Source organism: Pelodiscus sinensis, chromosome 1 (genome assembly GCF_049634645.1).
Source record: "Pelodiscus sinensis isolate JC-2024 chromosome 1, ASM4963464v1, whole genome shotgun sequence".
Classification (NCBI taxonomy): domain Eukaryota; kingdom Metazoa; phylum Chordata; order Testudines; family Trionychidae; genus Pelodiscus; species Pelodiscus sinensis.
The window spans coordinates 305,801,090-305,823,528 of NC_134711.1; the positions used below are offsets into that span (position 1 = coordinate 305,801,090).

A 22,439-nucleotide genomic window follows, 5' to 3' on the forward strand; every position below is an offset into this window, starting at 1 on the left:
CTGAAACAAAAGACAGGTCTATGTAGCACTTTAAAGACTAACAAGATGGTTTATTAGGTGATGAGCTTTCGTGGGCCAGACCCACTTCCTCAGATCAAATAGTGGAAGAAAATAGTCACAACCATATATACCAAAGGGAACCAAGCCCCACGGGACTGAATTACAGGTGCACGCAACACACGTGGTCCGCTGCAGAGCGGCCCTGGATCTGCTACAAGGCGCATCCCTCACCGCGGAGGACTAACACGTCCCTCCTCCCTTCCCGTGGCGTCTTGTCTAGCCTCCTAGTGCATTTTTATGGTGTTCTGATAGGAATTGGGCAGAGCGCATGCGTATTGCCTTCCTGTGCCAGCCGGCTCCACATTGGGGAAGGGCGAGCGGAGGGGACCATTGAAAGATGGAAGCGGCGGCTAGAGAAGAGCTAGGTACAGCGCACGCCGTTCTCTGGGGATGACGATGAAACTGAGGCGGGACGGCAGGAGTAGCGGCTCGCTGTGTGGCGGGGGTAGAGCGCACACGGCAGGGAGGCGATTGTACACCCTCCACACCTCGGGAGAATGGTTTGTTCCGCCGGGAACCCATCTGGTGCGAGCGGGATAAACCATCCCACGGGGAGGGGGGCAGGGATTGAACCGCTATAGCTTCTTCTAGCTGCGTCCTGCGCCGGCCGCTGCAGCCCCTCTGCCTGCCCGGCGGCTGCGTGAGCCCGGCCGTGCCGCGGGGTTGGGGGCGGCACTGACGCCAGAGGCCCGCGAGGCGGGCAACGGGCGCAGCACCGCACGGGGCGTGAGGAAACTGTCCAAGCGCCTTAACTCACGGGGCCTGGCTGTAAATCCAGCCGCCCCCCCCCCCCCCCCCCCGCACCTGGCTGCTCTAAGGTGTGACCCGAGGAGGGAGGCGAGAACGGGCTGAGGGTTTGTTGTTAGGTGGCGAGTGGAAAACAGAGTCAAACAAGCCACCATCCTCGCGAGTGCGGGTCTCTGTATCGCCTGGCGTCCAGGCACTCTGCCCTATGAGCCGGCTTCCCCCTTTCCACAGAGCAGCAAGGGGGGTGGCCTCTCCCCATCACCGCTTTACTGGCAGCTCAGGCTCCGAATGGGCATTCTTCACTTTTTGCCTCTACTTTCCAAAATGATTTGCCATTGGATTTCTCTCGCTCAGCGATTTCTGTTCGTTTGGTTTGGACTCAAAAATAGCGTTTTCCCTGCTCTTGTATGTGGTACCAATGGGGGGAGAGAAACTTTGTCGTTGGGTGTAAAAATACACCGTTTCTCTCTTAGGCTTAAATTCCGCACTATCTGAATTCATCTTCTGTTTACACCTGTAATTCATCAGTCTCTGTCAAGCCTTTTGCAAAAGGAATTCTGCAACGGTATAAGCATTTTTTTTTTTTTTTTACTTTAAAATGGGAGTCTGGTTATATCGTAAAAACAACTATCAACACATAAGAGTATAACATAAGAATGGCCATACTAGATCAGGTCTAAAGTCCAAGTAGCCTAATACCCTGTTTTCTGACATTGGTTAATGCCATGTGCCCCAGAGGGAATGAACAGAAGAGGTAATGATCAAGTGATCCATCACCTGTTAACCCTTTGCCAGCTTCTGGCAAAAAGAGGCTGGGGGTACCATTCCTACCTATCGTGGCTAATAGCCATGGATGAACCTATCCTCCATGAATTTATCTAGCTCTTTTTAAAATCTTGTTAAAGCCTTGGGGCTGTGTCTAGACTGGCAAGTTTTTCCGCAAAAGCAGGTGTTTTTGCAGAAAAACTTGCCAGTTGTCTACACTGGCCGCTTGAATTTCCGCAAGAACACTGACTTCCTACTGTCTGAAATCAGTGCTTCTTGCGGAAATACTATGCTGCTCCCGTTCGGGCAAAAGTCCTTTTGCACAAAGCTTTTGCGCAAAAGGGCCAGTGTTGACAGCTCAGATTTGTTTTGTGCAAAAAAGCACGGATCACGAAAATGGCGAACAGGGCTTTTTTGCGGGGAAAAACATCCGTGCCAATCTAGACACTCTGTTCCAAAAATGCTTTTAACGGAAAACTTTTCTGTTAAAAGCATTTGCAGAAAATCATGCCAGTCTAGACGTAGCCTTAGTGTTCCCATGTCCTCTGGCAAGGAGTTCCCAGATTGACTGCACCTGGTGAATACTTCATTTTGGTTTTTTTAAATCCTGCTATCTATTAATTTCATTTGATGACCCCTAGTTCTTGTGATACAGTGTGGTGTCAGTTGTCATTAAGGGCCAGAAAGGCTCTCTTTGATTCTTCTAGGATTTAGATCAAAGGCACTTAACTTCTGTTCAAGTCCCCTGCAGTGGAACTCCAGAACTGACCTTTGATGCTAGGCCTTTTACTGTCAGAAAGCTTTCTCTTGATTTGACATGAATCTCAAGTCTCACCTCTTGAAGCCTTTCGGACAGTGAGGAGCAAACTAGGCTAGAGAGTGAGCTGCATCACTGTAGCAAACTAGACACTTTATCGGGATATGGTAGGTTTGCTAACTGTGCTTGCATACCTAGAATTTGCGGGGTGTGCCAAGTGAACTATAGCAGCACTTTATTTGGATGCAGAGAGAACACATGGCTCACAATATTGGTGTTCAATCAGCACAAACCTCAGTTCACGTGCCCTTGCTTTGTCACTTTTGTAATACTGTTAGGCTGTGTCTACACTGGCGCAATCTCGCGCAAAAGCAGCCGCTCTTGCGCAAAAACTTGCTGCCTGTCTACACTGACCGCGTGTTCTTGCGCTAATAAACTGATATTCTAATGTATAAAATCAGGGCTTCTTGCGCCAGAACTCTGACACTCCCGCTCAGGAAGAAGCCCTTTTGTGCAAGAGCTCTTCCGGAGGAGGCCAGTGTAGACAGGCAACATGAACTTCTTGTGCAAGAAAGTCCTATGGCTAAAATGGCCATCGGAGCTTTCTTGTGCAAGAGAGTGTCTACACTGGCATGGATGCTCTTGCACGAAAGCACATGCCAGTGTAGACGCTCTCTTCTGGAAGAGTTTTTGCACAAGAACTCTTCTGCAAAAGTTTTGCGCAAGAAGCTGCCAGTGTAGACATAGCCTTGGGGGGAAAAAAAAACTACATGAACAAAAACCAGCAGAATCTGGCTACTTTGTGTGGGCAACAATAAACAAAATGTCTCATGGGCCACCCATAGAACCCCAATGGGCTGCAAGTTGCTCACCACTGATTTAAGAAGCTTTATGTGCTTCTAGCAAGTAAGTGTTTCCACCTCATTCCAGGGAGCACCCTGTTATGGTGGGCTTGGGTGTCTCACAGACTGGGGCTGCTCTGATCAGCCAGAGAAACCCCCGCTCAACCTCCCTATAATCTGTTAACCGGTTAAACATTTCTACTTCACTCTGGTATGTGGTGAGTAATTAAGTAAATATCCTGATTATAGTATGATTTGATACGCTGCAGTGGAGGTTACTAATGTCATAAAAGTTGGTATGTCATAAGTTAAACTGGAAGTTCATTTCCTTTGTGCATAGGTTTAAAGCAGGCCTGGGCAAAATATGGCCTGTGGGCTGAATCTGGCCTGCCAAGCCACCAGATCTGGCCCATGGAGGCAGCAGGGAGCCCCAGGCAGGCTCTCCTGCAGCCTTGCGTGCTGTGCAGAAATGTGGCTGCCGGGTCCTGATTCTGTTTTAAAATGGGAGGGGAGGGGGGAAGCTTCAGGAGCCACCCTCGCCCCCAGCACAATCCCATTGGCTGGTTTCCCAATGGGAGCTGCTTGTTTGAATAACAGGCTGCCAAGAAGAGCCATGCCCCCCTTCCTCAGCTCAGTTATTCACTGAAGCACATGGCCAAGCAAGCAGTCAGGCTGTCTGGGAAATGTTTTAAGCTCGGCAAGCTTTAGTTCTGCAAGCAGGCAGTTTAGTTTGGCTGCTGGCTGGTAAGTCTCCTGGCAACAGCCTGCCTCTGGAACCCCAGCCTCTCCTTGCTCCAACTTACTCCATACCCCACTCAACACATTCAAACCCTTTGTCCCCCTCTTGCACCCATGCCCCGTCCCAGATCTGGCACCCCAATCTCCTGCCCCAGATCACAATCCCCTTCTACCTTAGGTCACATCCTAAATCCCTGCACTCCAGTCCCCTGCCCTAGGTAACAACTGCCACCTTCACCAAACTCCTTCCCAGACTCCATTCTTCCGTCTGCACCCCAATCCTGTACTCCAAGCTCCCCTCTGTACCTAACCTCCATCCCAGACCCTACATCTCCATTAATATCATGGAAGAGTGCAGCTCTTGACCACTTTCCAAAATCTTGGAATGGCCCCCCATAAAAAATTATTGCCCACCCCTGGTTTAAAGTTTGTGTATATCTGTGTGCACACATCTTGATGAGAAAAGATTTTGTGCATGCATCTAAGGCTAAGTCTTAGCCTTATCTAAGGCTGTGTCTAGTCTATATCCCTCTTTCGAAAGAGGAATGTAAATTAGACATCGAAATTGCAAATGAAGCTGGGATTTGAATTTCCTGGGCTTCATTTGCATAATCACGTCACAGTGTTTTTTCAAAAAACGCTATTTTGAAAGTGAAACCACAGTCTAGACCCAGTTCTTTAAAAAAGAAAAGCCTTTTTCAAAAGATCCTGTAAACCTCATTTTTTGAGGAGTACAGGATCTTTCGAAAAAGGCTTTTCTTTTTGAAAGAACCATGTCTAGACCGCGGTTTCACTTTCGAAATAGCATTTTTCAAGAAAACGCTGTGAAGCTTATGTGTGAAGCTTATGAAAATGAAGTGTGGGAAATTCAAATCCCGGCTTCATTTTCAATTTCGATATGTGTAATTTACATCCCTCTTTTGAAAGAAGGATATAGTTTAGATGTACCCTAACTCAGCAAAAATTCTATGTATTATCAGCAGGTCTCTATTTTTAAAGCACTAATTTAAAGGAGCATATAGTCAAATTCAGAGACCACTCATATTCATTTTAAATGAAATTATTAATAGCTTTTTACTACACTTAGCAGTAGTCAATCTTACAAATATTTGTCCAAACCTCATTATAAACAGAAGAGCAATAGAAATTCAGACATGTTATAAGACTGACAGACAAGCAAGTCATATTTACTTGGATGTAATAGTACTTATCTTCAGGTATATCTTTTATTACACTTAGCTCTAGAACTAGGTTGTTCGTTCTGTGCAACCTGAACTAGGGATGTAAGGGAGTAGTTAAGTCGACTACTAGTGTATCAGAGGCAGCAAGGGGGGAAAGCAGGAACTGGTGTTGTGGGAAGCTGGCTTAAAAGCCAGTTTTCCCCTCCCCCAGCGTTGTCTCTGCAGTCCTGCCCATCCACCCCACTCGCTGCTGCCTCTACGACGAAGCAGCCACTGTTCATGGGGGGTCCCAACTTCCAACATGGGCTGCTGTCAGTTGGGCAGATAGCTCAGCTCAGTCTTGGTGCAGGCGCAGCTTTGCAATTTAAAATGCAGTAGGAGGTGGGCAGCCTGTCCCCCAGCTCCTACTGTGTTTTAAATTGCAGAGCCGCAGCAAGGTTTGGTCCTGGACCTGGCGTGAGCCGGGACTAAGCTGGGCTGCCTAAATTCTTTTGACTACTCAAATAGTTAAATACCTGCCTCTTTTGGTTAATTTGCCTAACTAGGTGAATGACATGCCCAAGGTACATTGAATGCTATGGGCAAGTTGGCCCAGAACTGAGAGTTTTATGTAGCTGTATAACAAGATGCGCATTGTAAGATTGAAAGGATGAATAGGTTTTAGTGTGCTGCCTGTATAAATATGACTGAAAGAGAGAAGTGCAGAAATCTCCAAAGGAAAGTAAATAGAACCTGAAATGCTTAATAGAAAATGTTGATACACAAATTTATAGGGTTTAGGACCTTGTGACTGTAAGCATCTGTCTAGTGGATGTAAGCAAATTTTCAGGCTCTGAAGTAAAGTTTACCTAAATTGTGATTTGGCTTATTGGATTTCTTCAGAGAAATAGATTGTATTAATTGTAAATGAATTCACATTCCTGGTAGCAATGGGTAATAAATGCACTACTGAGTTATTTATATGTTTAATTTCAAAGAGTAATCAGATATCCTGTTGCACATAGTAATTTTGGAAGGATTATTTTGCTCTTGGTGGTTAAAGTCACTCGGCCATTTACGTAAGTGCTGCTTAAGATTATACTAGGTTCCTTTGGGTGCCTTGAAAAATCTGCCTCTAGTATGTATCATTATTTGCAAGTGTTGCAATCATTCATGAAGACTCGGCTTTGTTTAGAGCAGTGGTTCCCAACCTGGGTCCACGGACCCCTGCGGAAACATAAAAGTAAGGATCATACCCACTGGGGTGGGCCTGATTCTTTTCTTTTCCTTTTTTTCTCCTCCCCTCAGCTGTGCATGCCAGGATGTGGCTTACTTTTGATCTCATTCCTCAGATGCCAAGGGAGGGAGGGGAACGTGCTTGCATGCCATTTATGATTCTCATGTTTGGCTGATGTGTGAGAGACATGCACAGCATGCAAGAACTTTCCTCTCGCTCCCTTAGCGTCTGGGGAACGGGATCAAAAGTAAGCCATGTCCCGGCATGCATGGCTGCTGCCCTCCCTCGCGCTTCCGAAGTTCCACCTTTGCCCCTTACCCTCCCAAAATTCCACCCTTGAACTTTTATACATTTCAAATGATTATCAAGTAACGGAATGTTTGAAAACAGCTATATTGTTTTTTATCTGTGAAATATTAATAGATTGAAAAGGGGTCTGTATGCTAGTAAAGGTTGGGAACCACTGGTTTAGAGGACTACAGCAATGGAGGTAAAGAACATGCATTTCTGTAAAATATTTCATCGTAAAAGAACAATAAAATCTTTACTGTGAATAGCCTTAGCTGATTAGTTTACCAATGAAAATGTTTTTGCTTTTGCTAGTCCTTTCAAATGTGACATTTAGTTTACTTCCTGATTTATGATTCTGATGAAGTAGAATTGCCAACAATAATTATTCTCAGAGCACAACTTATTTTCTGTAATTACTGTTCTTCGTAATTCTGAATGTTACTAAGTCACAGTCTGAATTGCAGGGCATAGTACTGGACAAATATGCCTTTTTTTTCCTAAGAAGAGGAAGAATAATATGGAAGTCAGGTCACTCCATCAGCAATTGATTGTTTAAAGTGGTGTTAGAAATGAGCATTTTAATTGACTGGACATCAAGAGTTATCATTCTGGGAAGTGTAATTACCAGTACTTGGTGATAAAACAGATTGCACATTGTTCAAACAGTTTTTATACATGGAAGTATTTTCCTTTCCATGAAAAAGGTTAAAGCATATATTGGATGCAATTCCCTTTTTACTGCCAGTTATGATAAGGGAAAGCATGCCTTAGTTTGACAGTGGTTGTGGGTTTGTGGTTTTTTTGTTTTGTTTTTTTTTAAATCCCCAGCAGGTCAGGAATGGTAATGCTTACTTTTATATTAAGTGGAGGTCAGTTCAACGTGCATAGTAGGATGATTGGCTAGCCTTGACCACAGCTAGCCAAACCCCCACAGCTGTGCCAGTACACCTACAGCATGTCCAGCAGTACCCTTGCTAGGGACGTTAAATTTAGTTTAATCGTCTAATTGACTAGTTGATGGAAATTCCATGAATTAGTTGATTAGTTGATAACTGGGTAGTCGCAGTGTGGATCTGCCAGCAGGCTCTTAATATATTTAAAAAGCAGAAGCGCAGTGTGGGAGACCTCTTAATACATTTAAAAGACTGGTGCACAGTGGGTGAGATCAGCTGATATAGTGGTGGGGGACTGCCAGGGGCTAACCCTGAGAAACCAACACTGTTTTATTGCCCACCCTTGCTCTTAGTCATTTCTGTTTCAAACTAAATAGACCTGTTCTTTTAAAACTCTCCTCATATTGAAGCTGTACCATACCCTTAATCACTTTTGATGCTTTTCTCTCTAAATTTTAAATTCTGATTTTTGAGATGTTATGACCAGAACTCAGAAGGTGTGGATATATCATGGGTTTGTATTGTGCCATTATTTTCTTATTACTGTACCTGTTCATTTCCTAATGGGGCCTAACATTCTTTTAGCTTTTTTGACTGTGTCTGCACATTGAGCATATATTTTCAGAGAGCTATCCACAATGACTCCAGAATCTTTCTTGAGTGGTAACAGTTAATTTAAAACCCCATCATTTTGTATGTATGCTTTGGAAATTATTATCTCGTGTTGGTTTACTCCTCAGCATACAGTAACTAATTAAATTATGGTCACATTGCCACCACTTTATACCAGAAACCTATCGACTGTTATACTTACCTACATGCCTGTAGCTTCCATCCAAGACACATTACCCAATCAGTTGTTTATAGCCAGTTCCTAAGATACAACCGGATTTGCTGCAATCCCACAGACAGAGTCAGACACCTACATGATCTCTGTTAGGCATTCTTAAAACTTAAATACCCACCTGGGGAAGTGGAAAAAACAGATTGACAGAGCCAGATGAGTACCCGGGCATCAGCTTCTTCAAGATAGGCCCAACAAACAAAATATCAGAACACTACTAGTCATAACCTACAGGCCCCAACTTAATCCCCTCCAGTGCATCATTAACAATCTACAACCTATCCTGGAAAACGATCCCTGACTCTCATAGGCCTTGGAACACAGGCCAGTCCTGGCTTACAGGCAACCCCCTAACTTGAAACAAATTCTTTCCAGCAACCGTGCATCACACCTCAAACATACTCACCCAGAAACCCACCCCTGCAATAAACTCTGGTGCCAACTCTGTCTACACATCTACACAAGTGACACCATCACAGGACCTAACCACGTAAGCTACCACATCAGAGGCTCATACAACTGCACATCCTGTGATATGATATATATGCATCAAGTGCTAGCTATGCCCCTCTACCATGTGTATTGGCCAAACTGGACAGTCTCTAGGACAAAAGATTAATGAACACATATCAGATATTTGATATGGTAACACTAAGGATGTTAAGGACTAGTTGACTATCTGAGAAGCAAATGCTGTCTCTATCAAATGCTGCTCCTGCCCCGCTACCCCCGTTTGCTGCCTCTATCAAATAGAGCTGACCCTGAGCTCCATGTGACATTTCCGGGGTCAGTTGGGGAGTCCCCAGCTGATCCAAGTTTCCGCAGAAATGCAGCGCGGAGCCCAGGATCAGCTGGGGAGTCCCTAGTTTCTCCGGCCTCCATGCGGCATTTCTGTGGAACCCAAAATCAGCTGGGGACTCCTGCTGACCATGGGCTCTGTGGAAATGCCGCATGGAGCCCTGGATCAGCTGTGGAGTCCCCAGCTAATCCTAGTTCTGTGCAGCATTTCAAAGTGGCAGCGCTGCATGGAGCCTGGGGTCAGTAAGGGGACTCTGAGTCTGCTTGGGACTCTTGTACATTTCAAAGCTGGCACGCCTACATGCAGCCCAGGGCCAGTGGGAGGTCCCGTTGACTCTGGGCTCCATGCAGGTGGAAGTGCCTGTCGAGATGGAAATTCCATTGACTATTCGACTAGTAAATTAACCAGTATCTAACATCCTTAGGTAACACACATAAACTAGTTGGGGAACATTTTAACTTACCCGGGCACTCATTATGGGTTTTAAAGTAGCTATCCTTTTACAAAGTAATTTCTGGAATCAACTCGAGTGGAACTGTGGAACTGACCTTCATATGCAAATTTGACACATTTAGCCAGGGATTGAACAAAGATGTTTCTTGGATGGGTTGTCCTATTCAACACCGAAATGACATCAAAATCTAAGTATCGGACTCTCACAGCTCACTCTGTTTGCCTCATTTAGCATGGACACTTTAATTGACATTTTCCCCTCCTCTTCTCCCCTCTTTTTCTGCTTTATATTTGACCCTCTGTGCCTCTTGCTTTATATTTGTTATCTGAAGAAGTGTGTTGTGCCTACGAAAGCTCATGATACTAATCTATATTTTTTGTTAGGTTTTAATATGCTGCAGGACCATTTGTTACGTTTTATTTAGTTACAGACTAACATGGCTACCCCTCTGATACTCCCAGATATAGTGTTTGCCAGACTGTAGACGTCTTTGCAGTTATATCACACTCCTGAAGTTCTCAGTGTGCTTTACAGGATTTGGGTTTGCCTCATTTGAATGAATTAGGAGTATAACAGGGCCCTCTGCTTTGCTCCAAACTGCTCAGAGACTCTTGTGGTGATCAAATACCTTGTACAGTTTATTTACAATGATGGTTTCTACCACCATCATACTATGCAGGTCTGCTCAAACAGCGAGCCCCCCACTCTTGCACCAAGCAGGAAAGGGCAAACTCTGTCTTCCCCTTGCTGCTTGCTTTTCCCCCTTTCTTCCTTCCTGGACCTGTTTGTAGCCTCTCCTTAATAGCTAAGTTAGCCTTCCAGCTCTTTTCCTCCCACAAATAAGACACAACTCCATTTCTGAATGGAGTTGCTATAACCAGAGTGCTGAATTGGCTGTTCTTGTCTAGTACTCTGTCACAAGGGGAGTGCCTGGTCTTCGTCTACCTCAGTCTCTTCATCTAAAATTTCATTCTTTGATTTAAGTCTTCTGTGTACTGCCTCCATGCCCTCTGAAGTATCCATGGGCTCTTGATGGTGGAGGTGGGGCTTATAGAAACGGCAGGTTTTTGGTGACATGCTGGAGCATCGGTTTGCTTCATGTGACTTATGACAGGTTTCTCTGAGTTCTTTAATCTTCGCTCTGCATTGCAGTGTGTCCCACTCATACCTCTTTTCACACACGGATTGAGAAATATGTCCCTATTGTTCCAGTTCCTATGAGTAATTCTCAACTGGGACTGATCAGCATTCAGGGAGACGTGTGTGTTCAGATCCAATAGCTCTGTGGAAGTCCAAGTGGGGGGAGAATTTGGTGTGATGGCCAGGCATGGGCACTTGGGAAAATGCTATGAGACTACTGCATGCTGAGTCAGCCAAAGGGGAGCAGGAGGAGGAGTCGTCCAGTTACTTACCACCACTATTTGTAACGTCCACCCTGGGTGGTGTACCTCATGTATTGCATCACATGCCTCAACAACTATGTGGATGAAATCAGACAGTCACTATCCTCTCCAATGAATTCATTCAGAAAAGCTAGCTAGCAGGAAATGGGATTTAAATTTCACGGGGCTTGCAAGTGGATTGGGCAGGTAGCTGTCTGCAGGACAACAGAGTTCAAACCCCTTACCAGAGCATTTGATTGGGAATTGTGGGCCACTTCCTGGAGGACAGAATCAGAAAGAAAAAAAAAAAAAAAGCCTTGAGGTGTCTACACTGCATATTTGTCAAGAGTATGGGGGGGGGGGGGGGGAGTCCCTTGTGGACCTGGAAATTTTTTGTTGTTTTCCCCAATGTGAATGTTGACACCTTTTTATTGAAAAATGACATTTTTCCTCGATAAAACTTGCTAGCGTAGACTTAGTCAAGGGAATAAGCTGAAACTTTTCTGTTTCCCCAAAAGACAAACGTTTCCTTCTATTTAGGCTGAATTGCTGCATTACTCAGCTATTCAGGCAGAAAAATAGCAAAGGAAGAAGAGGTTATTGCTTATCAATCTTTTTTCCCCCATTCCACAATACTTCCATGTTTTCTCCTGTGCTTGCATTTTAATATCATAGAATCATAGAATACTAGGACTGGAAGTGACCTCGAGAGGTCTTCGAGTCCAGTCCCCTGCCCTCATGGCAGGACCAAATACTGTCTATGGGAGAAAGTTCCTTTAAGAAAAGTCTTCCAAGGCACTGTTGTTTCCACCACATTTCTTTTTAAAACTTACTTTTTCCATGAAGCCTGCAAAATACTTGCCAATGGGTAGGCAGCTGGTGTGCTGTTTCTTGTTATACCATTCATAATTATCTCATGGTTACCTTGTGCTGCCTTTGCATCCAATCTTATGGTTCATACTATCTAATTACATTATAAAGCTGTTTGAACCAGGCACTGTCTTCATTATGTGCCTATACAAAGCCTAATAGGGTCCTGACTGCAGATCAGCGCTTGGGGGTGCTGATTCAATACAAACTATTTGTTTAAAATCAGTACCTCTGCAGGAGAGCGGCTTCCTTCTTGTTTCTCCTGCTGAGCTCCCTCACCTCCTAAGGCTGAACTCCTTGAGAAGATGGTAAGCACAGGGATGTAAAAAGGGAGCTGCCTTAGGGACATGATTTCAGTGGCTCATGCGTTGCATCTTGATCAGGAGTCACTGTGTACTAAAACTTTGTGTGTGTGTGTAAGGAACATGAGTGAAGATAATACTGAAATAGTTCATCTGCTGCATACACATGGAGCATGTGGTTCTTTGTACAGAAAGTATTGTGCATAATGTAAATTAGAATTTGCATAGATATTGTTCAACAGTTTATAAATTAATTACCATTTCCCTTCTTCCCCAGAGCAGAAATTACATAACCGATCAATCTGGTTTTGCTGTCTTGAAGCTGATGGGGCAAAGGAACAGCTGTAATTTTCTTGGCTCTGGATGCTAGACGATTGATAACTAGGGAAAATGGAAATCTGGGTTTAGATCTTCCCTCAAAGTGTGTGCAAATCTGTAGTGGTTTTATCTAAAACTTGCAGAATTGGGTTTGATTTCTTTCTCCTCTCTATTTAATCCTGTTTTACATTTCAGTTCCATTCATGAGTTTCCCGCATTACTTCCCCACATATATTAGAAAATTGAACTAGAACCACATTTCTTTATGATGAATTAGTTTTGACAAGTTGGAATCCTATCTACATCCATATTTCTGGAACATTAATTATATTTTGTGATGTTCTATTTTACTACTTTAGGCTCAAGAATTCTAAGTAACACTGATTAATGCTATCTAGAGCATACTCTGTATTTTTTTTTCTTGGTCTGTGTCTTGATTAGGGATGTTAGATAAAATTTTAGCAGGAAGCAGTTATTTAAGGCATTGAGAAATTTTATCTCTGCATCTTGTCCTGAGGTGACATGTTCCCAGTCAGTATGGGGGATAATTGAAATCCCCCATTATTGTTGTTTTTTATTTTGATAGCCTCTCTAATCTCCCTTCGCATTTCAACATCACTATCACTGTCCTGGTCAGGTGGTTGATAATATATCCCTACTGCTATATTCTTATTAGAGCATGGAATTACTATCCATAGTGAGTCTATGGAACATGTTGATTTATTTATGATTTTTATTTCATTTGATTCTACATTATCTTTCACAAATAGTGCCACTCTGCCACCCACACAACCCATTCTGTCCTTCCAATGTATTTTATATCCCGGTATGATTGTGTCCCACTGATTGTCCTCATTCTCCCAGGTTTCTGTGATGCTTATTATGTCAATCTCCTCCTTTAATATGAGGTACTCTAGTTTACCCATCTTATTATTTAGACTTATAGCATTTGTGTAGAAGCACTTTAAAAAATTGCCACTGTTTATTTGTCTACCCTTCCCTGAAGTATTAGATTCTTGTATATGTGATTGTTCCTTGTCTGATTTGGCCCATACTTTATCATCTCCCATCCTCTCTTTCTGACTAAAACCTAGAGAATCTCCATCAATGGACTTTCCTCTAAGAGAAATCTCCGTCCCGTCCATGTGCTCCTCCGCACCAATCGGCTTTCTCCCATCTGTTAGTTTAAAAACTGCTCTATGACCTTTTTAATGTTTATTTAACTGAAATGGGTAGCAAACATCTGTAAACTGCAGGAAGGGTACAAGAATCACATCTGTTGTCTCCTTCTTGCTACTGTGCATCATGTAATAACTAGAAGCCATAATCCTTTTTTATAAAATTCATCAAGGCTTATTGTTATGTTTTTTCCTTTGAAAACATTAATTATCGTTTGGTGTACACATTGTTTCTGTCACAGTTTATGTTTTCCTTCCTTTACACTTCAATGGCGAATCAGATTATTTGTTCATTTTAACTTTAGTACTTGTATTCAGTGCTGTTCATATTGATTCTGAGTGGCTGCAATTGACATTTTCTGCTCTTACAAGGTAGTTAATACTGTGGAAGCAGAAACTAAGAATCTGAGTCATGATAGCTGTATACTGGCATTCAATGTTCCAAAGGGTGCATTTCCCCAGGGCAGACAGAATAAGTGTTTTTATTACCCTTCTGTTAAGACTGAGTCCTTCCTATGCTACAGCTCCCTACCAATGCTCCCACTTATGGAGCTACATATATGGGGAAACGAGTCCAAAATTTTCTACTCTACTTAACGTTCCTAAATAGTTGGAGTCAGTTTGATTATTTCAGGGCTCGTTGTCTTAGTTCAATAATAACTAATTTGAGTCCTGTGAATTTGACCAATAATTTTTCAAATCTATTATATGATTATGAAACTCTGAGTCAGTTCATTCAGTCTGTGCTCATTTCAAATTCCAATTTTCTTTTGTCTTATTTTTAAACATTTTTTGGGAGGGGAGGAGGCACTGAAAATCTCTTATGTTCCTTTCATTCCAAAAGCTTCCAAACCACTTCACAAACCACTCTTAATGCTGGCCAGTTACTCAGATAATCCCCATTAAAGTTAGTGGGCATATTTGAGTGAATAACAGATCATTGTTGTGGGTAAGAAGCTCATAGTCTGGCCACAAAGAAGTAGCTTAATCCACCACTTTTGTGTTCTGGTTTAAGATGGACAACCCTTTAATGGTGCAAAGCTATGTAACAGTTTAGGAGAGGAAAGGAAAAAATGCCATATTGTGTAAAATTGAAACTGCAGAGAGAATGCAATTATTTACAATTTGATTTCATAAAAGAGTTGGAGTTCAACACCCTTCCTCTTATGAAAAGTAGCATTGGAAAGAAGAATACTCAGAATTTCAAGAGACGTTTAAGATGTGTAAGGACTGGATTATTTTATGGTTGGTTGACATGCATGGGTTGTCCCAGGTAGATGAGAAAATGGTGATTCCTTCCTGAAGGAGCTCACAATCCAAGGACACATGGAAAGGCAAGTAGAGAGTGGCTACAAGAATAGGAAAGAATATATAATTCTTGTACTTACTGTCAGTCAGTTCCCTGAAACAATGGTAGAATTGGGCTTTCAAGTGGAGCTTCACTTCACAAAGTGTAGGGGCTCAGAAAAGCCATGCCATGCATGGGCGGCACCACAGATATTTTTACGTAAGGAACTGTCAAATTTATTGTATTTTATTTTAAAATAAACAGAATGCTATGAGGGCAGAGGAGATGGAGGAATGAAGCAACTCTAAGATAAGTAGAGATGTGGTAGCGTTTTGAAAGTGCAACAAATTCAAATTTCTTGTTGTTACCAACAATGGAAGGAATCAGAGAAGGGAATGATGGGATCAAAAACAACAAGGAAGATTACTTTCATTGTAGCATTTTGTGTAGACGAGTGTGGCAATGTGCGTTTCATTGGGAGAGGAAAATATTGTTGCAGTAGTTGAGGTCTTTGGGTGGACATTCTCGGAGGTGGGTAGCACTGATCACACAAATATAATCTAACTTCTCAGATATGATCAGAAACGTTCTGATGAAACACAATTCAGAAGACTGCTCCAGACCAATGTGCTTCAGTGCTTCCAGAGTCCATGGCACAGGGACAGAGCAGTCGTATGGTCTGCCCAGAGCACCAGACCCCACTGGTTCCAGAGTCTGTGGCTCAGGGGCAAATGTGCAGAACCTCTGATTGCAGGGTTTGCAAACTGGGGAAGATAGCATGGCAGGGTTTTCATAGTTTCTGGGCTTCCTGCTGTGGAGCTGGGAGAACCAGTTTGATCATGGGCTCTTGGGACTTGTAGGCTCCCAGCTGTGTAGCAGGGATCCTGGAAACTATTGGGAGCCCTGCACCTCTCTAATTGGGACTCTGCTTCTGTCTTCACAGATGGAAGTCTGGAAAGCCCTGGGAATCACAGCTCTAACTAGGACTATCAAGCTGTCCAGGCTTTCTGTCATGGAACTGCAAATGGACTGTTCCAGGATTTCCTGTCTCCAGGATAGCAGAGTAGTGGAAACACTGGTGTCCTCAGGGCAGCTTACATGATGGAACTGCAGATGCTGTTGTATGAAATTAACAAGAATGACAAATTCACACAACAGCTGCTGTTCCTGGGGACCAAAATCTCATTTCAGATATGTCTGAAACAACCAATTTTGAGTTTCTCATTTCAGTGAGAACTGACATGCTCTGTACTATTGGACAGGTCATTTAACCTGGTAACTGTTATCTCCAGTCTGTAAAACAAGTATAATACTTTATAGTACCCTCAGCACTTTACTCTCCCCCCCCCCCGAGATTCTATAAAAATGCTACATGTTCACCCAAGTCCCCCCATCAACTGTCCTGTGCAGCTTTCTCTTCCTCTCCTTACAGTCTCTCTCACTTATCCTCTGTGACTTCATGTTCCATGTTAAGGACCTTTCTCACTCATTAACTGCATGTCTTCTCACTCTCAGCTGTTCATTTGCTCTGTAGCTCTGGTTCAGCTCTCTCCCTGACCAAAACAGACATTCACATGTCTTGATCTTTACCAACTCTGTCGCTGAGCTCCCCTTATCTAACCATCACTTTTGGCCTTTCTGTTACCGTATATTCCGGCGTACAAGACGACCTCTGAAGTTAAAAAACATCCCCCAAAAATCGGGGGTCGTCTTGTACGCCGGATGCCCCGCCGCCGGAGCCCCTCCGCGGCTTTGAAAGCCTTGGGGGAAGCCGGCGGGGGGGCATCCCAGGCGCGCATGGGCTGCCCCCCCCCCCCGCCGGAGCCCCTCCGCGGCTTTGAAAGCCTCGGGGGAAGCCGGCGGGGGGGCATCCCAGGCGCGCATGGGATGCCCCGCCGCCGGCTTCCCCTGAGGCTTTCAAAGCCGCGGAGGGGCTCTGGCGGGGGGGCAGCCCATGCGCGCCTGGGATGCCCCCCCGCCGGCTTCCCCCGAGGCTTTCAAAGCCGCGGAGGGGCTCCGGCGGGGGGGGCAGCCCATGCGCACCTGGGATGCCCCCCCGCCGGCTTCCCCCGAGGCTTTCAAAGCCGCGGAGGGGATGGGGGGGGGGGCAGCCCAGGCGCTCCTGGCGGCTTTGCTCCCGGTGCCTCTGGTCTGCTGGGGACCATCTCCAGCAGACCAGGGACACCGGGAGCAAAGGAGGCGGAGGGGCGCTGGGGTATAAGATGAAACCCTATCTTTTAATTAAAAAGATAGGGGGTCGTCTTATACGCCCAGTCGCCCTATACGCCGGAAAATACGGTACTTCTAATTCATCAGCATAGATAAATTCTTGTCTACTTTCAGCCCTCTCCTCCCTGCCTTGCCTTTCCTTTCCTTTCTTCCTTTGGTATGGTTATTGATTCTCTCCACGCTTCTAGTCTCCTCCACCCTGGACTCTTCTGCCTGTCTCTCCTATGTCCAAACCCCAGCACTAGCTCATCCCCAACATTTGCTTCCTCTTTTCCTGTGCTGTGGAATGTCTGTGGTAAAAATCCTATGACCAGGCTTACTACCTCCGCTATAGATTTATTCTTTCCTACTTCTGTTCTCTTATTTTCCTGGGTAAACAATTTTACATCTCCAATTTAATTGAATTACATGCTCGTGATCCCAGCTAGCTTTTCAGCACCTTTGACTCACCTTCAAACTCATTCCTGAACCCATTCCCTTCTCCTGCCTCTGCTTTCAGGAGCTAACTGATTTCTTTCAAGAGAAAACTGGCAGAATAAAATATGACCTTTCCTTCTCATCTTGGCTTGCCTTCTCTTCTCCTCCTATAATTCTCCTCCTTCCCTGTGACAGACATGGAAGTTTTTCATCTGCTCTCCTTATCTTACCCTTCCATGTGACCCTGTAACCCCATCTTATCCCATTTCCTGATGTCTTTCATACCCTCTCATATTCTCTTTAATCTCTCATTTTCCTAGGCTCTATTCCATCATAATAGAAACACGCTTTAACATCCCTACCGCTTAGCTCCCTCCTTTGATCTTACTTACCTCTCCAACTACCAATCATGTCCCTTCTGTTTCTTCTCTACACTCATTGAATGCACAATTGATCATTTCTATCTGGAGTTCCTCTTTTCATTCTAGACCTTCTCCAGTCTGGCTTTCTCACCTTGCACTCAAATAAAACTGCTTGTACCAAACCTTCTAATGACTTATTTCTAGCCAAAACTCAGAGCTAGTACTCCATATTCCTCCTCCTTGACCTATCAGTTTGCCTTAGATACCACAGACCACACTGCTTTTGAAATCTTGTTGTTCCTTCATTTCTTGTGACCGTGCCCTTTCCTGGTTATACTCATACCACTCTTAAACACTCCTTCAGAAGATCCTCTCAGTTCCTCCTCCAGCTCTCTGTTTGGTTTCCAAAGGGTTCTCATCTCCCTCCGAGCTTTATCTCTGGGCAGTCTCACCTGTATGCACAAATTCAGGTACTGTCTCTATGCTCACAACTTGCGGATTTACCTCTCTACTCTAGACCTGTCTCTTTTCTAATTAAAATCTGATTCTCTGGCATCTTTGAGGATTTGTTGATGTCAGTTCAAGATCAACATGACAACAACAACTCTTAATCTTCCCTTCCCCTCCATGCTCTGCTATTAGACTGGTATTAGACTGGTATCTTTTTTGATTTGGACATCTTTCTAGGTATTTACATCTAAGAGAAATCTAAATCTTGCCGTGTTTTTGTATTACATCTCTAAGGGTATATCTAGACTACATGCCTCTGCTGACAGAGGCATGTAAATTAGACATACCGACATAGTCAATGAAGTGGGGATTTAAATATCCCTGCTTCATTGGAATATAAATGGTCACTGTGTTCTGCCGGCTCAGCTGTTTGTCGACACAAAGCGGCAGTCAAGACGGGGATTGGTCACCAAGGAAAGCCTTTGTCGACTGATCCCTTATGCTTCGTGAAATGAGGTTTACAGGATCGGTCGACAAAGGCTTTTCTTGGTGACCGATCCCGGTCTTGACTGCTGCTTTGTGCCGACAAACAGCTGAGCAGGCACAACGTGGCGGCCATTTTTATTCTAATGAAGCGGGGGATATTTAAATCCCCACTTCATTGACTATGTCGGTATGTCTAATTTACATGCCTCTGTCGGCATGTAAGGTAGTATTGCCCCCCGACATCCATTCAGAATGCCAGGAAAGTGATCTTTGAATCAGCACATCACTTTGACCGTGTCACCCCTCTTTTTCCATCTCTTGCTCTCCATTCTCTAGAGCAGGGGTCTCCAAACTACGGCCCGCGGGCCGGATGCGGCCCGCGAGGCCCTCTCATCCGGCCCGTGGAGACCTTTTTGTCTGGCCCCGCCTTCTTCCGCATGCCGGTGTGACGAGGCGACCCCCGCCCGTCCCTGGGGCGCCGCCGAACGGGCCCTTCTTGCCGCGGGGCGGGGGGGCCCTGTCAGGGGTGTGCGGCGTGTACTCACGCCGCGCCGGGGCAGGAGAAGCGGGCCGCTCCGCTGACAAGCGGCCGCGCGGCGGCAAACGGCGCAGGGGGCGGGGGTTAGCACGGGCGGTGTTCCCCCGCCCAGACTGACAGGGCAGCCGTCCAATCAGGGGGCAGGATGGGCGGTGGTGGTAACGCCCGCCCGACGACGTGCGGGGGAACGTGAACCCCGGCGGGAACTTTAAAAAGGTGACCCCTTCCGCCCGGGGGGGGTTAAGGAGTGAGCGGTGGCAAGCAGGAAGGGAGGACAGCGTGCAGAGGAAGGGGAGAGCAGGGGGAAAAGCCCCTCCCCCTTCTCAGGAGTCCAGACCCGACGGCCACCCAGACGGCAGGACCAGCCCTGGCGGGAGGGGTGGGCGTCTGGATATACGACCGTCAGCCTGACGGACGAATCAAAGGTGACCGCCCCACGGTGGGGGGAGGTAGAGGGTCACATGAGGAGGGAAAGGAAGCAGCCCAGGGCAGAACTCGTTAGAGTTGGTGGGCTGACGAGTTACGGCAGGAGCCCCGTCAGCCGGACCGGAGCCAGCTGGTTCCGTGTCCTTAGGGCCCTGGGCTGGGGCCCGTGAGTGAGGGTGGGCCCGGGCCCCCCTTTCCCTCCCCTTCAGCACTGGAGGGAGTGCATGGTCAGAGTACCGGCCGCGCTGCGACAGAGGGCGCAATAGGCAACTGAAATTCCCTGTCGTGAAAGCGGCCCCCGAACTGCTGTTTGATAGTTAATGCGGCCCTCGGGCTGAAAAGTTTGGAGACCCCTGCTCTAGAGCATCAAACATAAACTTCTTGTCTTTGCTTTCAAGGTCCTTCACAGTCTATCCTCACCCTAATGATAATCACCTTCTCTACTAAGGTGTTGACTCCCACACCAGTCCAGTAATGCCAGCGCCCATTGCTGATTTGTTAAATTTTCAAATAGGCATCTTTGTGCTTTCCCTCAAACTTGGGAGTAGCTCCCCGTAAACATCTGCACGATACCTCATTATCCTCCTTACAGTCTCCTTTGCCGTGAGTCCTACAAAAATATTGACAATGGTTGAGATGTTGGTGCACTGAGACCATGGTATATCATGCTGACCAATAATGTCTCTGTTTCCTAGTACTCCCATGTGAACTCTGCATTCATCTGTTGCATCTTGTTATTGGGTACTTGGATTGTATGCTCTTAGGGGCAGGGATCAGCTTTGTGTTCTGTTTTTGTACAGTACCTAGTACAATGCTAGGCACTGGTCCATGCATGAGGCTTCTAGATACTATGGTAATAATAATAAAGAGGATAGTATTGAAAACAACTGTTGGATGAATATGTGTGTTTTAGGCTAGGATTAATCACCAGGAGAGGATAAATTTCTGAGGGGCAAATAACCTGTCTTCACAGGAACTTTCCATATTTTTTTAAAAACAAAGATCTTCCTTAAAAATGTTTCTAAATAGACTGTTAGTTAAATATTTTCTTGAAGGGGTCAGAATGAAAGGCAGTGAAGTTCAGGAAAAGGTACAACGTTGTCAACATTTAAGTCTGAGACCACTAACTCTGTTTCTGAGGATCTGAATTGTGGTAAGCTCATGCTGAAAATCTGCAGCTCATTATTTATCTATCATAAAAGTTCTTAGTAGCAGGCGTGAATTAAAAAAAAAGATGTATTTGCTTCCATTTTTGAAAATAGTGTCAACGAAAGATGTTTCACCTTCTGGATGACAAGGGCAGTATTTTGATGATCATTCTAAATGTCTGAGTTGTCATGGAGAAGGGTAACAAAAGGTTGCAGGTGCATATGATAGTTCTAAGAAAATATTTTGCATGCTCCAAGCAGCTACATTTAGGTGAGATTGCCACTGAAACTTTTCAGTTTAATTGGTATATTATATTATGCAGTTTATGTACAAGAGTAAAAACTGCTATGATATTTGGTGCAAATTGAAATGTTCCAAGTTGTAGAGGAGATTTAAAACTTTTTTTTCTTAATGCTGGGGATTAGAGAGCATTTTCATGATCTTCCGTCTATTTGTAAATCATCTTTTTATCACAGCGTAGCAGGCAGACAGGATTGAGATTAGTTTTTGCTTGCCAGAAGTAGTTTTTCTGGCATTTCCTAAAACTGATGGGGAGTTCCTTCAAAAGATAGGAGGCTTATTTAATTGGCCTAATTAACACAAGTCAAACAAACTCCCTCTGATCTGGAAGTAATGTCCTTTTTTTTAAAGCCTTCTATAAATGTTGCTCAAGGATTAACTTGAGAAGGTTCCTTCCCTGGGCTCAGAAGATGAGCCTCCGATGAAGCTGCTGACACACTGGCACAAACACCAAGCACTAGCCTGGCCCAGGATTGTCTGTATTTTTTACTCAAACCCAGGAGCCCTTAACCCATACTCAGGCAGTAGTGGGAATCTGCCTGGCTGAGATCTTCCCTGGCATTCAAGGTTAGCAGGGATCTCAGTACTGCCAAATGCTGTGTTTAGTATTGGATGTCCCTGAAGCTTGTAAAGGACACTTCCTGCCACATTGTTTCTGCTGAGAGGACTTCATATGAAGAAGGTACTTTCTAGACCAGACCTGGGCAAAATATGTCCTGTAGGCTGGCTATGGCCCACCAAGCCACCAGATCTGGCCTGCAGAGGCAGAGGGGAGCCCCAGGCAGGCTCCCCAGCTTGCCCCGCAGCCCCATGTGCCCTGCAGAAATGCAGTTGCAGGGCTCCTTTTCTGTTTTGAAACTGGAGGGGAGGGGGAATTTTTAGGAGCTGCCCCGCCCCTAGCACATTCCCATTGGCCAATTTCTGGCAGAAACCAGCCAATGGGAGCTGTTTGTTGAACTAACAGGCAGCTAAGAAGAATAACACCCGCTCTCCTGGGCTTAGTTACTGTATTCATGATGCACATGGCCCAGCAAGCAGGCAGGCTGGCTGAGAAACATTTTAAGCTCGGCAGGCAGGCTAGTTTGGCAGCTGGCAAGTAAGTCTTGGCCACAGCCTGCTTCTGGCACCCCAGCCCTTTCCTGCCCCAACTCTTTGCC

General features: G+C 45.1%; 1 protein-coding gene across 3 annotated transcripts in view; it reads left to right on the forward strand.

Moving 5' to 3' along the window:
• The first annotated feature begins 282 nt into the window (after positions 1-282).
• The window catches only part of SLC36A4 (solute carrier family 36 member 4), a 246,519-nt gene continuing 224,362 nt past the window's right edge, over positions 283-22,439 (forward strand). Inside the window, exon 1 of one of the 3 annotated variants that reach the window (XM_075919368.1) lies at positions 283-425. In XM_075919368.1, coding sequence (XP_075775483.1) covers positions 398-425 — 28 coding nt within the window. In that variant the 5' untranslated portion in view covers positions 283-397. Of the gene's footprint in view, positions 426-458; positions 586-22,439 lie in introns of those variants that run through there. The other 2 variants (XM_075919369.1, XM_075919370.1) reach the window with 2 other exon arrangements.